Source organism: Vicia villosa, unplaced genomic scaffold (assembly GCF_029867415.1).
Source record: "Vicia villosa cultivar HV-30 ecotype Madison, WI unplaced genomic scaffold, Vvil1.0 ctg.004251F_1_1, whole genome shotgun sequence".
NCBI lineage: Eukaryota > Viridiplantae > Streptophyta > Magnoliopsida > Fabales > Fabaceae > Vicia > Vicia villosa.
In genome coordinates this window covers 10,979-36,650 of record NW_026706399.1, presented here as the reverse complement: position 1 = coordinate 36,650, position 25,672 = coordinate 10,979, and the positions used below count along the sequence as shown (strand labels likewise).

At 42.3% G+C, this 25,672-nt stretch overlaps 4 protein-coding genes across 8 annotated transcripts; all 4 read left to right on the top strand.

Moving 5' to 3' along the window:
• The first annotated feature begins 1,011 nt into the window (after window positions 1-1,011).
• LOC131641912 (uncharacterized) lies at window positions 1,012-16,226 on the top strand. 5 transcript variants are annotated; one of them, XM_058912211.1, is made up of 7 exons: window positions 1,012-1,275; window positions 1,399-1,666; window positions 2,102-2,338; window positions 2,489-2,559; window positions 3,414-3,533; window positions 3,867-4,112; window positions 4,464-16,226. In XM_058912211.1, the coding sequence occupies exon 7, from the start codon at window positions 6,973-6,975 to the stop codon at window positions 7,921-7,923; it is 951 nt and encodes a 316-aa protein (XP_058768194.1). In that variant the 5' UTR covers window positions 1,012-1,275; window positions 1,399-1,666; window positions 2,102-2,338; window positions 2,489-2,559; window positions 3,414-3,533; window positions 3,867-4,112; window positions 4,464-6,972; the 3' UTR covers window positions 7,924-16,226. The 5 variants fall into 5 exon arrangements, with proteins under 5 accessions (XP_058768194.1, XP_058768192.1, XP_058768193.1 ...); XM_058912209.1 differs by having other exon boundaries at window positions 1,399-2,338; window positions 4,464-4,556; window positions 4,968-16,226; XM_058912210.1 differs by having other exon boundaries at window positions 1,399-2,338; window positions 4,464-4,556; window positions 4,950-16,226.
• Window positions 2,254-4,650, top strand: LOC131641909 (uncharacterized). Its single transcript, XM_058912203.1, has 6 exons — window positions 2,254-2,338; window positions 2,489-2,559; window positions 3,235-3,356; window positions 3,867-3,958; window positions 4,464-4,510; window positions 4,633-4,650. The coding sequence occupies exons 1-6, from the start codon at window positions 2,254-2,256 to the stop codon at window positions 4,648-4,650; spliced, it is 435 nt and encodes a 144-aa protein (XP_058768186.1).
• Window positions 16,227-19,029: 2,803 nt separating the features above from the next.
• LOC131641907 (uncharacterized) lies at window positions 19,030-20,384 on the top strand. The gene is made up of 2 exons (XM_058912201.1): window positions 19,030-19,649; window positions 19,907-20,384. The coding sequence occupies exons 1-2, from the start codon at window positions 19,491-19,493 to the stop codon at window positions 20,228-20,230; spliced, it is 483 nt and encodes a 160-aa protein (XP_058768184.1). The 5' UTR covers window positions 19,030-19,490; the 3' UTR covers window positions 20,231-20,384.
• Window positions 20,385-21,305: 921 nt separating this feature from the next.
• On the top strand, window positions 21,306-23,575 carry LOC131641911 (heat shock cognate 70 kDa protein-like). The gene is made up of 2 exons (XM_058912205.1): window positions 21,306-21,700; window positions 21,842-23,575. Exons 1-2 carry the CDS (start codon window positions 21,478-21,480, stop codon window positions 23,479-23,481), a joined length of 1,863 nt encoding a protein of 620 aa, XP_058768188.1. The 5' UTR covers window positions 21,306-21,477; the 3' UTR covers window positions 23,482-23,575.
• Window positions 23,576-25,672: the final 2,097 nt, after the last annotated feature.

The following is a 25,672-nucleotide window of genomic DNA, read 5'->3' as shown; positions in this document are numbered from 1 at the left end:
TTATTTTATTTAATTGTACAAAAAATGTATTAACCGTGCGTTCACACAGATTTTGACCTAGTAACCCGTGGGTTCGCACGGATACTTGTGTGTTACACACATTTGTTTCCAAAATGTAATAAGAATGAAAAGAAAAAAAATCAATATTAATGAATCAAAAGAGTTTATTATTTTTAAAAGAGAAAATTTGCCTGTACGTATAGTTTCTTGATATATAAAAATATTTAAATTAACAATTTATTTTGTTGTTAAAAATTGTCGTGATAACGAATATAAATATAATTTAAAAATAAAAATTATAAAAAACCAATAAAAAATTAATTTTATATACATTGGTGCTATAAAAAAAATAGATGATTTAATAAATTGGTGCTTTGCAAAAAAATCTATATCATCCCATCAATAGGTGCACTTTTTACCCAGGAAAAGCAAAAGAGAGCCTAGAGGCTAACAATTTTAATCCTACAATTTCCAACTGGAAGCTGGAATCCCTTTCTTTTTTTAACCAATCACTCATGTGGAATTTTTCATAGAGCAAAGGTCTTTCTTTTGAAAGAGCCAAATTGCATTAAAAAGAAAAGGAATGCACAAGAGGTGCTAGCAGTTACAAAATACATACTGACAGTCGACACAAATTCCACCAAAGGAAACTTCAGCACCACTGTAAAATGCTTAAGTTTTGGAAAACAAATTATAATAAGATAACAAAGAATATCACCACAGGAAAAAATTAAGGTACATTTCTTTATATTTTCTATATAGTTCTCAATCTCCTTATACAATCTACCTTATACCGTATAGCACCTATAATCCATATATAATAACATTCACCAGAAATTCATCAACATATTATATATAAGCCAAATTAGGTGATCTTAAAAACCCCTAATTACCCTTCTTATTCTTTAATCACCCACGTGGCAGGTTTTATCATTAAGCATTTCATTTGGTGGTTGTTTTAAAACACATATTATTCCAAATATTCTATTTTCCCAATTTATTTTATTTTATTTTCTCACGAACAAAAACTGTTTCTACGATGATTCATCGTCCACATTCCACGTTCAAAACGGTTTCAACCTCCTTCTACCTCTATCTTCTTTTTTCTTCCTCTTTTTCTTCTTCGCTCTGCCTCTTCTTCTTCCATCTTCCTCTATTTCTTATTAAAATCAAATCGAAACAAGGGATAATATGCGACATCGATTTATGAGGTTTCATTTTTTTCTCAGCAATCTCTCAGCAAATTGGAGTAAAACAAGAGTCACAATTTTGCAAGTAACTTCATCTCTCGATGCAATTGGGGATCTCAAATTTTGTTTTTGTTAGGTTTTTTTAGAAAGAATTTTCTGTGAATTATATTGACTGGTTGAGTATTGATTCATATTAATTACTACCCAGGAGTCAACCCTGTTTTGATTTGTTAAGAATAATTAAAGATGGTGGAGAAGTTCCTGACGGTGCCACCATTTGAGTGTGCCTGGGGAGAGAATTTAAAATTCCAGGAAGCAGCTAGGGGATGTGTCGCTTTCGATGCATTTGCCTGCAACAATGTCACATTGGTTTTCAGGGAGAATATGGAAAGCCAAAGATACCACTACAAAAGAGATAGAGTCCTCATTACACAATCATATTGAGGAGTCATAGGAATCGACCTCTCCGAGTTGAGGTAAACCGTAAAACTGTTGTTGATGAGGCAGGTGTTGGTCTATTGTTCCAACTCATTTCAGAGTTATTGGATCAGTATCTACAATGGTTTCATCAGCACTTCTGAATCTCTTTATTATCTTCAAATTGTATATTCTGATTTTCATCTGCGTTAGATTTCTCCATGTATTTCTGTTACAATTTAGTTTATCTTAATTTGGTTCACGAATTACTGGATCCAAATTGGATGCCGCTAGATCATGCGATTATGAATCTATATATCTCTATGTTGGATGATGATCGATTTTCCTAATTTTGGTTGTTCTATCATGCAATTCCGTCATATTCATTTCCATTTTGTGTAATTACAATAGATCATGTTACGATTCTGTGCCGTTTGTATATATTCTGTTATTATTTTTAATTTTTATTTTTGTTTTGAATTTGATTTGTCGAGATTGAAATGAGATCTAAGTAAGTAGAGTTGATTGTGATGATGATGATGATGATGATGATGATGTTTATGTTGATTCAAAATACTTGAAAATGAGATTGTCTTCCCCGAAGCTGTTCAGCCAACTATTTGCCAAGAAAGAGATGTGTATACTTATGGTAGCTCTCGATGCGGCTGGTAAGACCACCATTCTTTACAAGCTCAAGCTTGGAGAGATCGTCACCACCATTCCTACTATCGGTATGTATAAATGCGTCTTCCTCCCTTAGTATTGCACGTCCTTTTCTGTGAGGTCAATTGAGAGTGTGATAATGGCTTATATTATCGTTATGAATCTCTCATGTTAAGTACCTTGTGTAACTTGTAGTAATGGATAATTTGGTGTAGCAGGGTTCAATGTGGAGACAGTGGAGTATAAGAAAATCACCTACACTGTATGGGATGTCGGAGGTCAAGACAAGGTAATTTTTTCACTACATCTTCTATGGTGTACTAGACTGCTTACTAGAATACTTATATATGGTTTAGCTTACTGTACAGATTGCTTTTGTTTATGTTATAACATGGAAATTGGCCAAAACTCTCCTTGAACCACTATGTTTGTGTTAAAGCGGGTATCTATTATTTTAAGATTATTACGGGAAGAACACAGAATTAGAGTAACAATCCTACTGCAATCCACACGATTTCCTCACCAAGAATTCGAGACTATTGGATCTCTACTTACATATTCTTATTCCAAATTAACCAAATCCTTCCATTTTCCCATTACTTCCCTATTTCAATAATCAGTAAATTAATCCACTTACTTTTATTATCCTATGATATTGTTTATTAATGATTGGTCTAACAGTTTGTAGGATTAACTTTTTAAATTTCAGTTATAATTAGTAATATTTAGTGATGGATTACTGAATGTCAATTTGATCACATAGATGCAATCCTTTCATGGATAAAGATGCCGATGTGATTCAAAATAAATATATTGTTTGAATGTGCTTGTAGTTATTTTGCAATGATGTTTATGCAAATTGTATGGTGATGCTAAACTGGTTATCAGTATCATTCACCACTTGATAATGGAATCTTCTCTTTTTGTCTTCTTCAATTTAAGACTATTGATGTTGTCAGCATAGGATCAACTACTCAATTTCTCAATCACACAATCTAACTTTCTGGAGTTAGTGTATCAAAAGTTGGAGCGCTGTTTGGCTCAGGCTGTCTTACCTTTGACCTTTTCATATAATGTATATCTGAGGTATATTGCATTTTTTTACTCAACAATGCAGTGACAATTGACATGTTTTCCCTGTAGACCCGTCCTCTGTAGAGACATTACCTCTAAAATACACAAGGCCTTATTTGTGTGGTTGACAGCAACGACAGCGATCGTGTTGTTGAAGCTTGAGATGAACTGCATAGGATGTTGAATGAGGTAATTAAATATATCCTGAATGGGTGAAAATGAAAGCTTGATTATTTACTGATATTTAATTTCCAAGCCTAGATATATGGGGGGGCCTTTTTGGATGCTTATAATACTTTGTCAGGATGAATTGACGGTGTTTTGTTTTGTGATTTAGGTTTTGGTTTTTTGTGTTTTAATTTAGGTTTTATATTATTTCCATTAGTATATTTGCTTTTAAGTTTAGAGGTTGGTATATATACACATGTAAATTTTATAATTTGCGCACACTCTTGAGTGCAAACTATTTCTCTACAATATGCTTACATGTTGACAACAAATAACCGATCTTGCTCAATGTAGGACGCTGCTTAACAATTTAGGTGTAGACAAAGTTGCTAACCAAGATACTGCTGTTGCTGCTAAGATATATTTTGAACTTTCTTTCTATGAAAGTACGTATTAGCTATGTTGTAGAGTGACACATCATAACTATTATTATTTTGTCGACAGACAGTTGCCATAAATCGTGTAAGGCACGCTGAAGCTATTGCAAGTTCCTGAGCTGCAGAAATATATGGCCTAGACATACTTGCTGAAGGCATTCAGGTGATACTTCATTTATATGTTTTCAAAGGGGTGGATTGATGAGCACTCACTAACAGTGGTTTGACTAGGAATTGAAGTTGTCATTGTTGTCAAGAGGCTTAACCAAGAACTAAATTAAGTTGTTTACATCATAGAATTGATGATTGAAGTTTCTACAACTTATTTAAATTTGAAGATAAATCTATGCAAAAAATTTCTAATAGATTTGTTGGTTGATAAGAGAGGGGCTTGGCTTTAAAACATGATGATTCACAAATGGTTATTGGCTTATTATTTCTTTAGTAAGATTATATTACAAACCTTAAATTTGACTAAATGGCTTTGGATGATTTGGTTGAACATCTTTTGCAGGGAGTTGGTCAAACATTTTTAGTTTGAGTCTTGGACCTGGTTGTGGGGTATAAAGCATGCTTCTATCTGCAACATGAAATGCTAATTTTTAAGGTAAAATTGTTACTCATTTATTTGCAATGAGATTGAATTTGAATCATGTGCAACTTGTATATGTTTGATTTTTCAGTTGCAGGATAGTGCATGAAACAATATTTTTTAGATATGCTTATCAGTTTGAATGAATTCAATTTAGTGCAGTGTTAGTTAATGTTTTCACAATGTATATTTGAGCCCTTTGTTTTCTTCTCCCTTGATTTTAATTCTGCAATGACCTAAGAAATTATGACTGATTTTTCTGCGGTTAGCAACTTTTCTGCTACAATCAGTTAGAAATTATGAGCAATTTTTCATGGATTAATGCAATATCAATCATTTTTCAGTGTTGTAGTGTTGGTTTACTATTTGTGTTGTTCTGCTTCATAAAAGTTTAATCATTTTTTTAAGGTTTATGCCTATCTGCAGCTATGCCAGCAATCACTAAAAGATAGCTTTTGATCAGATTGATATTCATGTAGCACAAAATGCGAGATTGATAATTATTTCTTCCTAGAATTAGATATTTTAATATTCACTAAATAGCGTTGTATTAAAAAAAAATGGAGTGTGCATTTGTCAAAATAAAATAAAGAGAATTATTGACTGATTATGTGGCTGACATTAAGCCATGATATCTCTTATTAGTACATTCTTTGCTCATATTTTTTTATTCAAATTGATTAATATTTTCACTAGAATAATTGCCGTAAATTTTAGATGTTTAATTTTATTTAAATTTGGTTTTGTTTTAATTTAATAATTTTATCAATCATCTTTTATATTTATATATAACTAAAAATGAATAGGTCACTTGAAAACCATCATAAAACAATGTCAAATGTATTGATTAGGATCAAAATATATTGAAATTATGTCTATTTTAACATTGTAATTGATCGTACCTGATCAGAAGAATCGTCGTAGGCTGCTCGGACTGGATCTTCTAGGAAGGAGAAGGGGGGGGGGGGTGTACCTGCAAGGTACTCCAATGCCAAAGTAAGTTGACGAGCAAAGGAGCGCAAGTACTAGCTAAGAGTGAGTAAGAATTGAATACCTGACCCTCTAATCAAAGAGGGTATATATAGCCCCCAGCGCTGGGCCATGATCTCGCTATTGGGTTGGATCCCCAAGCCCAACTAGGAGACTGCCAGGTTTCCTGAGCGGAAATATCGGAGGTGCGTGTATGCCCTCTGTCCTGGTTAACCGCTCCGAAGTTCCAGGGAGACGCGGTCTTTCAGGAGCCACGTGGAATCCGAGTTGTTCGGAGGGTTGAATGTGAAGGAACCCTGCGCAGAGCAGAGTCCTCGGCAACGAAGGTGTTTGCGGGGTCGTCAGTGCCGAGCATGTCGGGTGTCATATGCTCCGGGGATATAGGGCAACCGAGCATGTCTAAGGTGAGCATCCTAAGTGCGTAGGAGGGCCGTAGAGGAACGTGGGCCTCTGAGGTTTATTGGGCCGAAAATCATAGTGGGCCTAACCTTGGCCCAGTCCAGAACAGGAGCCCCCCAAGTCGGAGTTTTCTGGTCAAGAAGCTGTGACTTTACCTGATGCTCGGGCCGGGGAGATGCTCGATGAGATGACTCCTCGTCAACCAGATGTGCTCGGAGGAACAGCCTGTGGAGGGACGAAACGTCGCGCGTGGGTGACACGCGCTGACGTGGCATAGGTAATAATGGCCTAGGGTCTAGGAGGCGGCGCTTGTCAGGAGAGGCGACGCTTCGCCTTCCGAGTCCTTTCCCTATAAAAGGGGGCGAATCCTCTCATTTGGAAGTTTCCCTCTCTCTGTTTACCTGCTCGGCATCAGACAGGCTCTCCTCGGAAGATACTCTTCCAGATTATTCAGCATACTATTCGTCTGCCGAGAAGCTCATCCGGTCATCGTCATCATGTCTTTAAGTAAGTTCGCTTCTCTCTTCGTTGCTTTATTCATTTCCTTAAGATTTGTGCGCTTCGTCCCCGTGGTCGTCGTCGTAAACGTAGGCTGGATCCGACGAGAGGTTGTTGCTTCCTCCCTGGGTTATCCAGGCGATGCCCGGGGGTTAGTGTGGGTCGGTGGACCGGATGACGTCGGCGTCGGACCGTTGTGCCTGTTTAGACATTTCGCGAGTCCCCGGCTGACGGGCGTCTTTCCTCGTTGGGGGTTTAGCCGGGGGCTCCGCCGCTCCTGCTCTACCCTTTCGCTTGCATTGCGGTGGAAGGGTGGATTTGATGAACTGTCGAATTCACTTTCTCCCTTCTGCGTGCAGGTGGATCTGATTCGAGCGCCAGCTCGAAGTCCAGCTCGGAATCTGACTCATGGAGTAGCGAGTCGGACGGCTCGACGGCCACTAGCTTCGATGTTGAGATCATCGAGGATCAAAACGCGCCCTCTCTGGTCGACAATGACCATGCTGGTTCTCCGGGTTCCGACGCGGAGGGAGGGGTCTCCCCGATGCCCTTGTTTAGTTACGAATGCACGGTTACGTCCGACTGGATAGCCGAGGAAGCCTTAACGGTCACTTCCCGATACACTGAGTCTCTAGACGGGGCCTTCACAGAAATCGAGGTTTTGAGAGAGGGTGAAGCGCCGAATTACCAAGTGATGTGCCCGTCTCCGGACGAGCGCATATGCTCTCGGTTCAACGGGGATGGCTTCGCGATGTATGAATATGTGTTCAAGGAGCTCGGCTTCCGAATGCCCTTCTCTGACTTTCAGAAATCGATGATGGCGTTTCTAAACTTGGCGCCGTCCCAATTGCATCCCAATGCTTTTGCTTTTATGCGAGCATTCGAGATCGTCTGTAATTATTTGGGTATTGGTGCCACGACCGCATTGTTTGGCCGGTGTTTTCGCGTCCAAAGGCAGGCGGCAGACGGGCGATATGGCTGGGTTTCGTTCAAAAATGCCGAGCGGAAGCTCTTCGGGATGTACACTGACTCTGTGAAGGGTTTCAAGGATCGATACTTTGTTGTTCGTCCGCTCAGCCCAACGGCTTACTACGATGTGTCGGATTCCGTGGTCCTTCGTGACGCCGACGGGGAGCTAGTGAGGGGTGAGGACGGGCAGGTAGCAAGGGAATTCTGCACAAGGTTCCCGTTTTTCTGGTGGAAAGGTCACTTTTCGTCTCCCCCTAAGCATTACGTTTGGGAAGATGGGGACCTGGACGAGCAGGACGCAGAGTCTTACTCGGTCCTATGCAAATACGTAGATAGCTTCACTATGTCCCGGTGGGTGACGAGGAATGGGAATCCCGTGTTGGACGAGAATGGTGTGCCGGTTGTGGAGCAGCGGCCTATTAATACCAGGGCTCTGTTATCTTGTCGGACTCCCGAGGAGACCCGGTCGTTGTTAGGTCGTGTTCGTTCGCCCTGCTTTTCCTCTTCTGTCCTGTGTTTTCGCTAACTCCTTTTATTTTTTCTTTGCAGATGCTATGCCGGAGAAGGAGGACCCAGTCCTGAAGATGGCTCTGGATGCAAGGGGGAATCAGAAGAAGAAGAATCGGGGAACTGGTGCTGCAGAGAACTTGGCCTCCGCAGGTTCTCCTCGGATGAAGGAGGACGAGAGGGCGTCCAAGAGGTCTCGTGCTACCGAGGGTGGACGCCATGAGCCGTCGAGCTTAGGTCCCGAGCGTGGCTTTATATTGCCTCCTTGCTACAAGGATGGAGGTTATTTTGAGAAGTTTCCCCTGGTTACCTCTCCGGATGAAGCTCGTCGGATCGGTGAGATGGACCCTCCGTCCCTTCAGAAACAGCTGGCGTGCGACGGTGCAGCCGTGATGAGGGTTTTGGGGATGGCCCAAATGTTAGCCAATGGTGGCTCGGGCTCGTCCGAGGCCCTGAAGGAGGCGAAGGCGGCAATGAAGACTGCCGAGGACAGGGTGAAGACCCTGGAGACTGATCGCAAGGAGTTGAAGAGAAAGATCGATGCGGTTCTCAAGAAGAAGGACGGGGAGATTGCGGCGGAGAAGAAAAAGCTTGCCGACCTTCAGCTTGAGTGGGCTCCCTCGGCTGACGAGTCGTCGGATGTGGCCGCTCTGCGGACTAGGGCAGAATTCGTGGAGAAGATAGATAGCCTGAAGATAAGCTTGGCCGACATGGCTGAAGTCGGTTTCGAGCGTGCTGTTCGTCAACTTAGGCTTCTAAACCCTGGTTTGAAGGAGGATAATGTCGGGCTTTCTTCGAAGATTGTGGACGGCGCGTTGGTGCCCGAGTCTCCGGAGAGTGAAGAGTAGGTAGTGGTCCTAGGCCTGCGTGCCTTTCTTCTTCGGCCTGCGTGCCATTTTATCTTTTGTTGGGTAATGCCCGGATTACTTTGGGGGCCTGCGTGCCCGGCATTTTGATTGTAACTTTTGGACATCGTCGACCACGTTGGTCGGCAATATTAATGTTTTATAATTTTGCTTGCTTATATCTGTTTATCTGCACCTTCAGTGTTATCGTTGTATGCTCGTGTTTTGATAACTTTCCTGTTGTGCTCGTATGACGAGGTATATCCTCCATACTTAGAATATGTTTCGATTGTTTTAGGTAACTGATGACTTATGCTCGGATACGCCGGAGAGTTACTTATATATTTGTGATATTATCGGTTTTGTGGACTATGCTCGGCCTAGATTGATTGCCCGGGCGTGTTGAGTACGGCCCGGGTGCGCAGAGCAGGTGTGCGCTGTTAGCGAGTACGAGTCCATGATCATGGCCAAGTCCTCGCGGCGTGAACGGTCCCATCGCGAGCTGGGGTTCTGCCATGCAGGTACTTCCACGGAGGGTCTAGGTGTAGAGTCTTCCGTGTGGTCGGTTCTCCCATTTTGTGGTAGTGTCCGACCGTTGCTGTCGTGGAGTTCTCGCGTTCGTACCTTCGACGCGGGTCCATACCCGGTTAGCACCCGTGTTGGATACAGGCGTCCGGGGGTGTTAGGTCGGGTCTAACTGTAGTAACGTATGAGTTTTTCAGCGTTCCAGGGTCGAGCAAGTTTTTCGCCGAGGAGATTCTCGAGGTAGTAGGCGCCATTCTCGGTTTTGTCATAAACTCGGTATGGGCCTTCCCAGTTCGGGGCTAGTTTTCCCTCGCGCGAGTCTTTCATGTTTCTGCGGAGCACTAGGGTGCCGATTTCAAATTCGCGCTTTATAACTTTGGCGTTATGGCGAAGAGCTATTTGCTGTTTTAGTTTAGCTTCTCGGAGGGAGGATCCTACTCGGATCTCCTCTACCATATCGAGCTCTTCCCTCATGGCCTCGTTGTTAAGTTCTTCCTCGAGGGGGAATTCGGTGCGCCGAGAAGGTTCTCGGATTTCCACGGGGATTACGGCATCGGTGCCGTAAGTTAATCTGAAAGGAGTCTCGCCCGTGCTCGAATGGGGCGTCGTCCTATACGCCCAAAGTACACTATGTAGTTCCTCGGTCCAAGCTTTTTTAGCTTCGCCGAGCCTCCTTTTCAGTCCTCGGAGGATGACTCGGTTGGCTGCCTCCGCCTGCCCGTTCGTTTGAGGGTGTTCGACTGAGGTGAAGTGCTGTTTTGTGCCGAGCTTGGCCACGAATTCTTGGAACTTTCTGTCGGTGAATTGGGTGCCATTGTCGGTTTTTATAGCCTGTGGCACCCCGAACCGAGCGAGTATGTTTCGTTTGTAGAAGCGTAGCACGTTTTGAGACGTGATCTTGGCGAGAGGTTCGGCCTCTATCCATTTCGTGAAGTAATCCACGGCGACCACCAGGTACTTATTCTGGTATGATCCGACTGGGAAAGGGCCGAGGAGGTCCATTCCCCAGGTGGAGAAAGGCCAAGGAGAGGAGAGGGATTTAAGCTCGTTGGGGGGAGCCAGGTGCATGTCGGCATGCCGCTGACATCTGTCGCATTTCTGAACATGCTCTTTGGCGTCTTGCTGCATAGTCGGCCAATAATAGCCGGCTCTGAGGGCTTTCCTCGCCAGCGACCGACCGCCGAGATGCTGGCTGTTAATCCCCTCGTGAAGCTCTTGCAGTACTTCCAGTGCTTGCGAGCCGTCGATGCATTTAAGGAGGGGGGCGGAGAAGCCTCGTCGGTAGAGTTTATTTTCGATGACTGTGTACGAGCAGGCTCTCCTCTTAATGGCTGAGGCTTCCTTCGGGTCGTCGGGGAGCTCGTCGTTCGTGATGTATTTGTACACCGGGGTCATCCAGCACTGGTCGTCTCCGATGGCAAACACTTGTATGGCTTGCGTGTTTTTGCCTATGCTTGGATCGGACAAGATTTCTTGTATCACTGACTTGTTCCCTCCCTTCTTTCTCGTGCTCGCAAGCTTGGACAAAAGGTCGGCCCGCGAGTTGTGTTCCCGAGGGATGTGTGCGACGTCTGCCTTTGTGAATCCTTTCATCTTTTCTTTGACGAGCGATAGATACTCGGCTAGTGTGTCGTTTTTGGCCTGGTAATCGCCGCTAACTTGGGACGCGACCAGTTGAGAGTCGGTATAAATCATGACTTCCCGAGCGCCCACGTCCTCGGCGAGGCGTAGGCCCGCTAGGAGGGCTTCGTACTCGGCCTGGTTGTTCGATGTGGTGAAGGATAGGACTAAGGATACTTCGATGACGAGCCCCTCGTCGTTCTCCAAGATGATATCGGCCCCGCTGCCCGCGTGGCTTGAGGCGCCATCAACATAGATGGTCCACTTATTCTCGGTGGGTGTTGGGGAGTTGGAGATCGTCGTCATCTCGGCCACGAAGTCGGCGAGTGCTTGGGCTTTTAACGCTTTCCTGCCCTCGTATTGTATGTCGAACTCGGACAGTTCGAGGGACCACCTCAGCATTCTCCCGGCCATGTCTGGTCGGCTGAGAAGCTGTTTGATCGGTTGGTCTGTCCGGACGACAATAGTGTGGGCGAGGAAGTAGTACCTCAGTCTTCTGGCGGCCGTTATTAGGGCCAGCGCGATTTTTTCTATCTGTTGATAGCGGACCTCGGGCCCTTGAAGGGCTTTGCTAGTGAAGTACACCGGCTTCTGTCCGTCTTCCGTTTCTCGGATCAGGGCCGCGCTGGCCGCCTCGCCTGAAACGGCCAAGTAGAGATAGAGAACCTCGTTGCTGTCTGGTCGGGATAGCACCGGGGGTTTGGATAGCACTTGTTTGAGGTGGGATAATGCTCGTTCGCATTCCTCGGACCACTCGAAAGCTGCTTCCTTCCGAAGAAGCTTAAAGAATGGAAGTGCATGCTGGGCGGATTTCGCGACGAAGCGGGATAATGCCGTGAGCATTCCGTTTAGTACTTGGATGAATTTTTTATTGGTGGGGGTAGGGAGGTCTGAGAATGCTCGGCACTTATCAGGGTTGGCTTCTATTCCTCGTTCTGTTAAGTAGAAGCCGAGGAATTTGCCTGCGCGTACTCCGAAGGTACACTTCTCCGGATTGAAGCGCATCCTGCAGGACCTGGCCTGCTTGAAGACCCGCTCGAGATGTAGCGTGTGGTCGGAGTCTTCTCGAGATTTGACGATCATGTCGTCCATATATACCTCGAGCGTGTCGCCGATTTCTCCTCGGAAGACCTTGTTCATCATCCGCTGGTAAGTTGCCCCGGCGTTTTTGAGTCCGAAGGGCATTACGTTGTAGTAATAATTGCCCGATTCGGTCATGAAAGCCGTGCATTGCTTGTCGCATTTCGCCATGGGAATCTGGTTGTAACCAGAATAAGCGTCCATGAAGGACAACAATTTATAGCCGCCCGAGTTGTCGACCAGTCTATCAATATTAGGTAAAGGGTAGGCGTCTTTTGGACATGCCCGGTTAACATCAGTATAATCAACACACATTCTCCATTTTCCATTAGATTTTTTAACAAGTACAACGTTTGAGAGCCAAGTTGAATACTTGGCCTCGGAAATAAAATTTGCCTCTAGGAGGTCTTTTACAGCTTTCTCGGCAGCCTCCGCTTTCTCGGGAGACTGCCGACGCCTACGTTGTACTACGGCCTTGGCGGTTGGATTGATGGAGAGGTGGTGGCAGGCGACCTCAGGGTCGAGTCCGGGCATCTCTGCGGCGCTCCAGGCGAACAGGTCGGCATTGGCTCGAAGGCAGGCTATGAGTTGCTTCCTCGGCAGGTCAGGGATGCCTTTGCCGATCTTCACTGCTCTGTCGGCGTTGTCTCCCAGGGGGATCAGCTCGAAATCTCCGTCGGGGACAGGCCGGACGGGATGGGGGGCCTTTGATTGTGTCTCTTCCCCAGTCTTCAGTTCTTCTTGTGTGAACCTTGCATCGAGGTCGACTGAGCTGACGTTGGCCGTTGGAACCTGATCTTCCCGTGGGCGTTTGTCTTCGGCTCTTGGTTTTTTGTTGGAGCTGGTCGGAGGGGCGATCAGCTCTAGTCCTTTGACGGAGGCATCGAAGATTCTCCTCGCAGCTTCAATGTCGGCGTTGATGGTGGCCACTTTCCCTGTCCTCGTGTAGAACTTCATCTTCAGATGGACCGTGGAGGGCACGGCGGTTAGCTCGACCAGTGTTGGGCGTCCGATGATGCAGTTGTACAATGTTTTGCAGTCGATCACCAAAAACCTGGTTTTGACTTGTCTGGACGCTTCCCCTTCCCCGAAGGTGACAATCAGCTCGACGTAGCCCCATGGTTTGGTAGTGGCTCCGTTAAAACCCTGGAGGTCGGAACCCACATAGGGAGTGAGGTGCGAGTCGTCCAGCTGAAGTGTTCGGAAAAGGTGAGAGTACATGATGTCGACCGAACTACCTTCATCCACCAGGACTCGTCGAACATCGAAGTTTGCCATTCTGGCTCGGACGAGGAGGGGGATGGTGGCGTTTGGAGCTCCGCCGGGCAGTTCCTCGAGGTAGAAAGTGATTGGCTCCGACTTTCCTCGGAATTTCCGCAGAGTAGGGCCGAGGTCGGCATTGGCGCTGAGTAGCTCGTCGAACTTTCTCTTGACTGAACTGACGGTGAGAGAGCCGGGGTCGCCGCCGTTGGAGATGACCATTGCGGTGGGGAAATGTTCCCAGGTGCTGAGGGCGGTCATCACGCCGAGTGAAGGGATGAAGTCTTCCTGTCGGGTCACGGACAATGCGACTTGAAGCGGTCTGCTGTCTGGTGAGTTCCCCCCGTCAGAGTTTCGAGGGATGTCTCTTCTGGAGGGTTCTCCCTTCTTGGTGTATTTTGCCAGGTGGCCCTCTTTGATCAGGGTCTCTATGGCATCTTTGAGATGTATGCATTCGTCGGTCATGTGCCCGTGACTCTTGTGGTACTTGTAGTACTTGGACTTGTCCGTCCCCGGTCTTGTAGGATTTGACTTCGGGGGCCTGATGTTGGATTTTTTGAACTCGGCGTTCTGGCAGTCGGCCAGGATTCTCTCCCGGGAGGTGTTCAAAGGAGTGTAGTCGTTGAAACGCCCTGCCGGTCCTCGCCGTTCTTTGACATCTCGGGACCTGTCGTCCCTTCTTTTGTCTTGTCCTCGGCGTGACCCTGGATCCTCGAGGTTTGAGCTGCGAGCGGCATTACTGCCCCTCGAGGCTTTGATCGCGGCTGCCTCGGCTTCCTCAAAGTCGATGAATGTCTTTGCTTTGCGAAGGAGGGCATTCATCGAGTGCACCTCCTCAATCTTGATGGCCTTCTTGAAGTCACTGCCGGGGAGAAGTCCTCGCTCCAAGATGTACCTCTTCATGTAGTCGGCCGTCTGCACTTGGACGGCATCCTTGTTGAATCTTTCAAGGTAATCCCGAAGAGGTTCGTTGGGTCCTTGTACCACGGCCTCGAGATTGGCTTCCGATTTCGGTTGTCGTCGGGAGGCTGTGAAGTGGCTCAAGAAGAGTTCTTTGAGCTCGGTCCAGGAGTGGATGGAGTTCGGAGGGAGGTTCCTGTACCAATTCATCGCTCCCTTCCTGAGGGTGGTCGGGAAAATGCGGCACTTGATCGAGCCTCTGACGACGTGATAGTCCATGACCGCTTCGATGCTCCGAATATGGTCGTCGGGGTCAGTGGTCCCGTCGTATTGGTCCAATACTGGCGGTTTTTCCATCCCCCGAGGGAGGTGAGCTCTCCGGATATTGGCGGACAAGGGGCTGCGGAAGTCCTCCTCGTCGCTCGGTCCTGGTGAACGGTAGTGCCTGTTTCGTCGGGAATCCTCTTGGTTGTCACCCAACGCAGCTTTGGAGGGGCCCCGATGGCCCTGTTCGGGGGAGGGGTTTCTTTGTTCAGCGGCTTCAGGTTTCTGGTTCTTCCTGTTCTTTCTGGGTGGAGAACGAGAACGGGTCCTCCGGCGGCGATGTCTTCTCGGGGGAGACCTTGAAGAGGATGGAGAACGCCGACGGTATCTTCTCGGCGGTGAGCGCGAGGAGGAATAGGAGCGTGACCTGTAGTGCCTCCGCGGAGAGGGGCGACGTCGTCGCTGTCCTTCCAGTTCGTGAATTCGGTCGTCCTGGATTCTGAGGAGGCTATTCGTCAATTGTATTTCCTTGAGCAAGCGGACGGTGATGGGGTCAGTGTCCTCGGGAATGTTGAGTGGTTCCTCTTCCTCTCCATGACGGGCTCTCCGCCTCTCGGAGGTGTGGGTGAATGAGGAAGCATGTTTCCCGTCTCGGAGGTCGGTCTCATTCACATTCTGGGCATGTTCCGGCCCGTTGGTCGTTCGGATCTGCTCGCCGTTCTGAACGTGCCCCTCTGGAGGAACATGGTCAACATTCTGGACCTGTTGTAGGACCTGCAGCAGCTGAGTGTCCTGGGTTGTATGCCCGGACCTTTGTCGCCGACGATCCCCCCGACGATGATTAGCTAGCTCGCGGGAGGATTCCTCGATCAGTTCGTGAAGGAGGAAAGGGTCAGCGCTTGGGATGTTGTTGTTGTTGTCAGCCATGACGATTGGAGATGATTAGCTTTGATCTTTGTTTGTTAAAGATGGGGAAGCAAGTTTCCCACAGACGGCGCCACTGATCGTACCTGATCAGAAGAATCGTCGTAGGCTGCTCGGACTGGATCTTCTAGGAAGGAGAAGGGGGGGTGTACCTGCAAGGTACTCCAACGCCTAAGTAAGTTGACGAGCAAAGGAGCGCAAGTACTAGCTAAGAGTGAGTAAGAATTGAATACCTGACCCTCTAATCAAAGAGGGTATATATAGCCCCCAGCGCTGGGCCATGATCTCGCTATTAGGTTGGATCCCCAAGCCCAACTAGGAGACTGCCAGGTTTCCTGAGCGGAAATATCGGAGGTGCGTGTATGCCCTCTGTCCTGGTTAACCGCTCCGAAGTTCCAGGGAGACGCGGTCTTTCAGGAGCCACGTGGAATCCGAGTTGTTCGGAGGGTTGAATGTGAAGGAACCCTGCGCAGAGAAGAGTCCTCGGCAACGAAGGTGTTTGCGGGGTCGTCAGTGCCGAGCATGTCGGGTGTCATATGCTCCGGGGATATAGGGCAGCCGAGCATGTCTAAGGTGGGCATCCTAAGTGCGTAGGAGGGCCGTAGAGGAACGTGGGCCTCTGAGGTTTATTGGGCCGAAAATCATAGTGGGCCTAACCTTGGCCCAGTCCAGAACAGTAATGATTTAACATTAAAATGTATTTAAATAATTTTCTTGAAAATAATAGTAATAATTTAACTGACTATTCTAGATTTCTTCAAACAGTGTACTATTTTGTGGGTTTTAAAAAACATGGACATCTCTTTAATTGTAATATGATATTACCATTAATTTCAGTTTTTGATTTGTATATACATTAGTAATTTATGAATTAAATAGTATTAAAATTATTTTCTAATATGAATAATTCTTAATTATTTTATGGGCACCCGCAAACATTACCAGCAGTAGGTTTAAAATTCATAATATGATATTACCATTAATTTCAGTTTTTGATTTGTATATACATTAGTAATTTATGAATTAAATAGTATTAAAATTATTTGCTAATATGAATAATTCTTAATTATTTTATGGGCACCCGCAAACATTACCATTAAAATTCATAAAATTCACAAAATTCTGTTTAAATGATTGTGTTTTCTTTAAATATAAGAGGAGGAGGCAAATTGGTAAAGAGGAAGAGAGTGGGCTTTAACATTCAAAGAGGAGGGGTGGATGTCGCTTTTATTCAAGAAACAAAACTTAGGGGGGTTCAGTTTCAGACTGTGAAAGAGTTATGGGGAGAGGCTTCGGTGGAGTGGTCTCATTTGGATGCGGAAGGAGCGTCGGGAGGAATTCTAATCATGTGGAGAAAGGACTTCTTTAAGGTAATTTATAGTTTTAGAGGAGAAGGTTTTATAGGTGTGTGTGTGGAAAAGGAGAATAAAAAGATATACTTTGTGAATATATATGCTTCTTGTGATCACAAAACTAGATTGAGATCTTGGAAGAGATTATTGGATATTAAGAGGAATAGTAGTGACGGTTCTTGGTGTATTGGAGGCGATTTTAATTTGATTACTTCCATGGATGAAAGGATTGGTATTTCGAAGAAGAGCTATAGGAAGGAGATAGAAGATTTTAAGGAGTTCATAGACGAAATGGAATTAGTGGATCCACCTACGATAGGAGGAAAGTTCACGTGGAGCAATAGTGGAGGAAGTGCAATGAGTAGATTGGATAGATTTCTTCTATCGGAGGAATTTATCGATGATTGGAAAGTAGAAGGTCAAACAATAGGAGAAAGGGATGTGTCGGATCATGCGCCTATTTGGATTAAGGATAACAAGAGAAATTGGGGACCCAAACCTTTTAGGTTCAACAATTTGTGGTTTGACAATGAGAAGTTTTCTTTGTTCGTGGAAGGGGAATGGAAGAAGTTGAAGGTGAAAGGTAGAGGTGACTTTTGCTTGGTTGAAAAATTGAAAATCCTAAAAAGTCACCTAATCAAATGGAATAAGGAGGTTTTTGGTTGGATAGATCTAAACATAGAGGAAGCGGGAAAGGAGATGCATTTTTTAGATAACAAGTTTGCTCATTTTGCAGGTAATGTTCCGGAAGAAGTGGTGGTGGATAGAGCTAGCGCGGCTATTGATTTTTGGGAAAATCTTTACAAAAAAGAAGGTTTTCTCCGTCAAAAATCAAGGCAACTTTGGCTAACCGAAGGGGATTGTAACTCCCGTTTCTTTCATAATTCTCTTAAAGAGAGAAGAAGGAGAAATTCTTTATGCGCGCTTGACTCTAGAGGAGGGAGATTGGAAGATGTTTCCGATATCAAAGATTTTATTTTCAATCATTTCAATTTGTTTTTCAATGATAAAGAGAAGGAGAGACCGACGATTAGTGGAGTGCCCTTGAAGTCGCTTAGCTCTTCGGAGAGTGGGGATATTGAAAGACCGTTCACGGAGAAGGAAGTTAAGGAAGCCATTTGGTCTTGTGATGGCAACAAAAGTGTGGGACCGGATGGTTATTCTTTAGACTTTTTTAAAAGGTTTTGGTTGCTCATTCGGATGGATGTAATTCGGCTATGCATTGATTTCCACGGAAAAGGTACTCTCGTGAAATCTATTACCTCTTCTTTTTTAGCTTTGATCCCAAAAAACAACAATCCGCAACATTTAGGTGAATACCGCCCCATTTATAAAATCATTGCTAAAATTTTGGCGGCTAGATTGAAAGAAGTGATTGGTTCATTGGTGTCCAATAATCAAACCGCTTTTGTTCCGGGTAGAAATATGATGAATGGTGTTTTATTGGTGAATGAGTTATTAGATTGGATGAAGAAAAAGAAGAGAAGTTGCATTTTACTCAAGGTGGACTTTGAGAAGGCTTATGACTCCGTATCTTGGAATTATCTCAAAGAGATAATGGTGAGAATGGGGTTTGGAGAGAGGTGGATGAGGTGGATGGATGCTTGTATTTTTACGAGTCACATGTCCGTTTTGGTTAACGGGAGTGCAACGAAAGAATTCAAGGTTTCTAAAGGATTGAGACAAGGAGATCCTCTATCTCCTTTTCTTTTTATTCTTGCTATGGAAGGTTTAACCGCGCTCGTGAGTAAATCTATAGAGGTGGGGGACTTCAAACCTTTTAAGTACTGGGAAGAGGATTTTGTGGATATTTTGCAATTTGCGGATGATACTATAATTCTTGGAGAACCGACATGTGACAATCTTTGGAGTTTGAAAGTTTTGTTGAGAGGTTTTGAGATGGTTTCCGGGTTGAAAATAAATTTTGGAAAAAGTAATATCATCGGTGTTAATGTTGGTGATTGGTACTTAAATGCGGCAACGACGTTTCTTTCTTGTAAAAAAGGAGGCTCTTCTTTTAAATTTTTAGGAATCATGGTGGGGGAGAATCAAAGGAAGAAAAAGGTGTGGGCTGAAGTGATTAATAAAATAAAGGGGAGGCTTTTCTCTTGGAGAGGTAGAAACATTTCTTTGGGAGGAAGAGTTACTCTTGTAAACGCGGTTTTAAATGCCATACCAATCTTCACTTTATCATTTTTTAAAGCTCCGGGTAAGGTGATACAAGAGATAAGAAGGCTTCAAAGTGACTTTTTATGGGGAGGGAGTGAGGAAAAAAAGTGTATTCATTGGGTGAAGTGGAAGTATGTGTGTAGATCGAAAGATAAGGGTGGGCTTGGTGTGAGAGATGTGGCGGAAGTTAACAAAGCTCTTCTTTTGAAATGGAAGTGGAGAATTTTGATAGAGGATAATGCTATATGGAGTAGATTCATTTCTTTGAGATATCATCGTCATAAACTCAAGATGCAAGTTCCTAATGGAGACATGAAAAGGAATGACGATTCAATTTGGTGGAGAGACATTTCTAACAATAACTTGTTAGATGATTTTGTTGATAGCGGTTTTACCGGATGTTTTTTGTCTTGTTGTAAAAATGGTAAAAATATTCTTTTTTGGCATAGTTTGTGGTTGGGAGATCAATCTCTTCGCGAGCGTTACCCGGATGTGTTTGATTTGTCAACCATAAAAAATTGTGCGGTGGCGGATGTGTTGGTTTGGAACAACGGAAAGCACCATTGGGAGTTGGAGGCCTTATTTAATGGAGGGCTGCCATCGCTTTTTCGCAAGGTACAGCTACTGTTTTGTCGACCGGGACAGCAATGGTTTTACCGAATGGGGCAGCAACATCAGCAGCGTTCGCGGCAGCCCGGGGGCTGTCCTCTTGGGCCCGTTTTTGTGACGATCTAAACTCTTTTATCCCGGTAGAATTGGAGGAGGATAGCTTCATGTGGCGCATCAATTCGGAAAAGGAGTTTTCGGTAAGAAGCGTTTCTTATATAGTTAATGATTCTAAATCTTTTGTGTGGCCTAGCCATTTGATAAATTGGTTGAAAGTGATGTGGGAGCTAAAAATTCCTCCTAAAATTAAAGTCTTTTCTTGGAGATTTTTCATTGGAAAAATTCCTTCCATAGACGAGTTGATGAAGTTTCTAGCATCATTAACAAAGATTGTGTGTTTTGTGGCAACCATCCGGAAATGAGTTCTCACCTCTTTTTTAATTGTCATGTGGTGAAGGAGATTTGGAAACATATGTATGGTTGGGTGGGCATAAAGGAGGTTTTGAACGGAATGGATTTTTTGGATTTCGGAGTCTTACAAGATAAAGTGAATAATGTTAACCATAGGTTGAAGTTAAACATAATTTGGATTGCTATAATTTGGTGCACTTGGATTATGCGAAACGCTATTATCTTCAAGGGGGAAGCTTTTTGCTATGATGTGGTTTGTTCCAATATCATCTTCCTTTCATGGAGATGGTTGTCTTTTGGTTATCCTAAGTTCAAGGCCACTTACTATGAATGGTTCAAATTTCCTTTATCTTGTTCTAACGCTTTTTAGCGTCTCTTTGTAAGGGTTGCACCCCTAGTGCGAGCTTTATAATGAATTGCTTATTAAAAAAAAAATTCATAAATGCGTACGGGTAATTATCTACTAAAATAATAAATGAGTATAACCGCATGTGCAGGTATCTTAAGTCTCATCCCGTCTCATACCCAGATAATGTATATTTATATATTATTATTATTATTATTATTATTATTATTATTATTATTATTATTATTATTATTATTATAAAAACACGTATGCTTATTAATTTTATTAAATACATCACTATTAAATTTGTACGCATTTTAATACAAATATTTGTTAATTTCTTAACTCAACAATAACATCTTGAGTTTTTTTATAAATGTTATTAAAAAAAACTTAAAATAAGAAGATAAATTATAATTAATCATGAATTTTTATTAGAAATACGGGTAAACGAGAGTATGGGTACTTAGGTACTCATAGAGAACGGGAACAGACTCAAACGTTGGTGTCCACCCGGATATGAGCTTGAGTACGAGAATTTTTCAAACTGCGGGTATATGAACGGATATTATAGTGCCCTACCAATTGTTATCCCTATTAGCACCTGTCATTTGTTATGTCATTGTATTTCTTTTGTTAAAAACATATTTAAATATTTTCAACGTATTTAGTATAATCAGATATAAATCATAATTAATATTATTAATATGATAAATATGACACTAGACTACAACTACCTATCAACAACATAAATGTGTTTTTCTATTATTTATGTAGTTACTAAATACAAAGTTTTTTTCACTATCCATAATATTTAATACTAACAGAACATAAACATAAAGATACTGAACAATGTTTTTTTAAATAATACAAAAAAATTATATTTATATCCGAAAAAATAAATTATTTATTTAAAAATTTTATATATACAAAAAAATATAGGCACCGATTTATTATCTTTTAAAAACAATAAAATTTGTTGGTTAAATTAATTTGACTTTCTTTTATTATATTTTGAAAACAAATGCGCATACAGTATCAGTACCCGTGCGAACGCACGGGTATCCCGCTAGTTGTTATAGATATATTGTTATAGATACATATCGGCAATCAGTTATATTTTTATTTTGCGTCAATTTAAATTTATTGTATCTTTGCTTATTTTAATCCAGTCAACAACTATATATATTGCTTGAGAGTATTTTGCTTTTGAAAAACCCTAACTTTTTTTCCAGAAAAGAAGCCCTAATAACTACTGCTATATCTCTTATATGAAGAGAAAACATGAAGGATGTTGTGCCGTAGGAATAGACCTTGGCACAACTTATTCATGTGTTGCAGTATGGCAGGAAGAACATCATCGAGTTGAGATCATTCACAATGATCAAGGCAATAGAACTACTCCTTCTTTTGTTGCATTCACAGAAAACCAGAGATTGATCGGTGAAGCTGCTAAGAATCAAGCTTCTTCCAACCCTCAAAACACCGTCTTTGGTAATCTCTATTCTTTTACTCCTTTAAAGTTCCAAAACCTAATTACACATTATTTATAGCCGAGTTCATGGCTCTATTTAGAATTTTCATTACGTTCAGGTACCAACCGATCAATTACACTATGTTCTTTATTTTTTTCAGATGCTAAGAGGTTAATTGGTAGGAAGTTTAGTGATCCTATTGTTCAAGATGATATACTTTTATGGCCATTCAAAGTCGTTGCTGGTGTTGACGACCGACCCATGATTACAGTTAAGTACAAAGATCAAGAGAAGCAACTCTATGCTGAAGAAGTATCATCTATGGTACTCACGAAGATGCGAGAAATTGCTGAGAAATATTTAGAATCACCGGTTAAGAATGCAGTTGTTACTGTGCCAGCTTATTTTAATGATTCTCAAAGAAAAGCAACTATAGATGCCGGTGTTATTGCTGGCCTCAATATTATGAGGGTAATGAATGAACCCACTGCCGCAGCAATTGCATATGGCCTTGACAAGAGAACTGGTTGCATTGGAGAACGGAAAATTTTAGTGTTTGATCTTGGTGGCGGCACTTTTGATGTGTCTTTACTAACCATTAAGGGTAATGCCTTCAAAGTTAAGGCAACTGCTGGAAACACTCACCTTGGTGGAGAAGACTTTGATAATAGAATGATGAACTACTTTGTACAAGAGATCAAGAGAAAGAACAAAGTCGATATTAGTGGGAATCCAAAAGCCATGAGGAGGTTGAGAACTGCTTGTGAGAGGGCAAAAAGATCACTTTCTTTCCTTGTTACCGCCTCTATTGAAGTAGATTCTTTATTCCAAGGCATTGACTTTTGTTCTTCAATCAATAGAGCAAAGTTTGAGGAAATGAATATGGACCTTTTTAATGAGTGTATGAAGATTGTAGAAAGTTGTCTAATGGATGCTAAGATGGACAAGAGCAGGATAGATGATGTTGTTCTTGTTGGTGGATCATCTAGAATTCCTAAAGTACAACAGCTACTACAAGACTTTTTTAACGGAAAGGAGTTGTGCATGAGCATAAATCCTGATGAGGCGGTAGCTTATGGGGCAGCTGTTCAGGCTGCATTGTTGAGCAAAGACGTTAAGAACGTTCCAAAATTGGTGCTGCAGGATGTTACACCTCTTTCTCTTGGCAGGTTAACAAAAGGAGATATTATGCATGTGGTGATTCCTAAGAACACTTGCATTCCTGTCAAGAAGACAGTGTCATATTCTTCACCTACAGATAACCAAACCAAGGACTCGATTAAGATTTATGAGGGTGAGAGAACAAGAGCCAGTGACAACAATTTGCTTGGTTCTTTTACTCTTTCTGGCATTCCCCCAGGTCCTCGCGGCAGCCATCTCTCAAATGTTTGTTTTACTATTGATGAAAATGGTATTTTGACTGTTTCAGCTAATAATAATATTTCTGGAGTTTCAAGCATGATTACAATAACCAATCACAGAGATAGATTGTCAAGTGAGGAAATTAAAAAACTAATTCAAGAAGCTGAGAATTACCAAAATGAAGACAAGAAATTCCTAAGGAAGGCCACTGCCATGAATGCATTGGATGACTACATTTACAAAATGAGAAAAGCTTTAGAGAAAAAGGATATTAATCTAAAGCTCTCCTGTCAAGAAATTGAGATCATCGAATCTACGATTGCTGTGATTACAAATTTGATTGATGAGAATAAGCAAGAGGTAGAAATAGATGTTTTGGAGGACCATCTAAAGGGACTTAAGAGTACCATGGAAGGCATTTTAGTTAAGACTATTTAGTTTTTATTTTGTTTTTTCTCAACTATGATTTTGATGTTTGTTTTTCTGTTTAGTAGCATTATCTAATACTTGTAAGGTTTGATAATATTTTGGTACAGACAGACATGTTATTTAAACCATGCTGTTGAGTGTGCTGAAACCATGATCTAGTCACACTTGTTTCCATTATGATTAATTTAGATTTTATTTTATTATTAGTTTACAAGTTTCTTTGAGTCTTCTCAAAAAAATTAATCTTCTGTGTAGTCAGTTTGTGGTTTTGCTTTGCTTGAATATAGAATATCAGAGTTTATTGGTTGTTTCATGCACAAAGTTGTATTGAGATTTTAAAAACTTAAAAGATCATGTCTTCGTAACTAAAAACACTTGCAACTTTGCAGGATAATGAAAACTCCAAAAATTTACTAGTGAACTTTAATTACCAACCAATACTTGTGAAATAAATAGTTTATTCTTCTCTCCTGAGATTCGATTGCGTATCTTGTTACCATCTGTTGAAACTTGATATGTCACTTGAATGTTTACAAGATAAAGGGTTGTAAAAAAAAATTGGCTGATGGAATTTGTAAGAAAAGAAAGCATCACAATTTGGCATGATGCTTAACTTGTGAACTGTTAATTTGTAATAAAATAATTTTGAAATGTTGAAACTTGAAGTTGAAAGTCTAGAAGTGGGCATGCAAAGAAGCCTAAATCAATTACAAGGGCCACAAACAGCAGAAGTCGATTTGCTATTAGTTGTGGGACAGTTTTTTTTACTTCTTTTGTTGTGTCATTGGTATTAGTGTTTTTTGTTTTGTTTTATTGAAATAGAGAAATGTAAAGGCCTTAATTTTTTTTTTCTTATTTATGGTATTTTATATTTTATTATCTGCTCTATGAGTATCCAACTTGGCCTAATGGGTTTGGCCCCAAGGGGTACCCAATTTTGTAACACAGAGTGAGGACATATCACCGAGTCATCTTGACACACGTGTGTCGTTCAACCGACCAGCTCGGTCCGGCCTAGATGAATTATTTTTTTTAAAAACCAAATTGGTGGAATATAATTAACTAACTGTTTTTGAACATTAATTATTTATTAATTAATGATGTGTCACTCAATGTTGAATGAGTTTGGCTTCCCTAAGTGTTGACCAAGTAAAAGGAGAAAAATGAGGGGTCGTTATAGGTGGTTGTTTCTTCGTGCGCTGAAATACAACAACATCGTGACTGTTTCCTTGCCCACTCCCAATATTTTTTCAACCACCTTTTATACAAATTTTGCTCCACTTAGTTGAGTTATTTCTCATATAAATATGGTTCATCAGCTTCATTTGAAAATAACATCAGATTTATGCATTTTATTGAAATCTCTCATCTTCCTCTCTATCTCTCTTCATCCAAAAAAATTTCTTTTCCTTAGACTGAATTAATTCCAAATACTAGGAGTGGTTTAAACACCATCTGAAGATGTATCTCTTTAGCGATTTATTACCGTGAAAGTAATAATCGTAACTATTTTGTACGGGTTGTTTTATCCTGGAGACATCATCGAAACTCGACTGCTTTGCATAATTATTGGCAGTACAGAGAAACGTCTTAAAGAAAGCGATCTAGAACGCGACTCGTCCCGATAATTTTTCTCAGTGGCAAAATTTATTTTTCAAAACCAGAAACAACAATTTTAAGACATTTTCTTAACTGCCATGGCTACTGAGGAAATTATCGGAACTACTGCGGTCGCTACTGTCTCTAACAAGCCATTTAAGCTTGAGGGTTCTCACTTCAAACGATGGCAAGCTAAGATGAAATTTTTCTTAACTTTAAAGAAGGTTACCCACGTTCTGACTAATGAGAGCCCTGTTGTTCCTTCTGGATCAATTGAACAAACTAATGAAAAATCTAAAGTAACAGCAGATAAGTTACAGCTCAGTAAAGAGATCGCCCTATGGCAAGAGAATGACTACTTGTGAAAAAAATCACATTCTGAACAGCCTTGGTGATGACATGTATGATTATTACAGTAGTTACAAGACTGCTAAACATGTATGGGAAGCTCTCCAGAAGAAATACGATACTGAAGCAGGTGTAAAGAAATATGTTGTCAGCCGCTACTTGAACTATAAGATGGTGGATGAAAGATCTATAGAAGCTCAAAGCCACAAAATTCAGAAAATTGCTCATGAGATCATTACAGAAGGTATGCCCC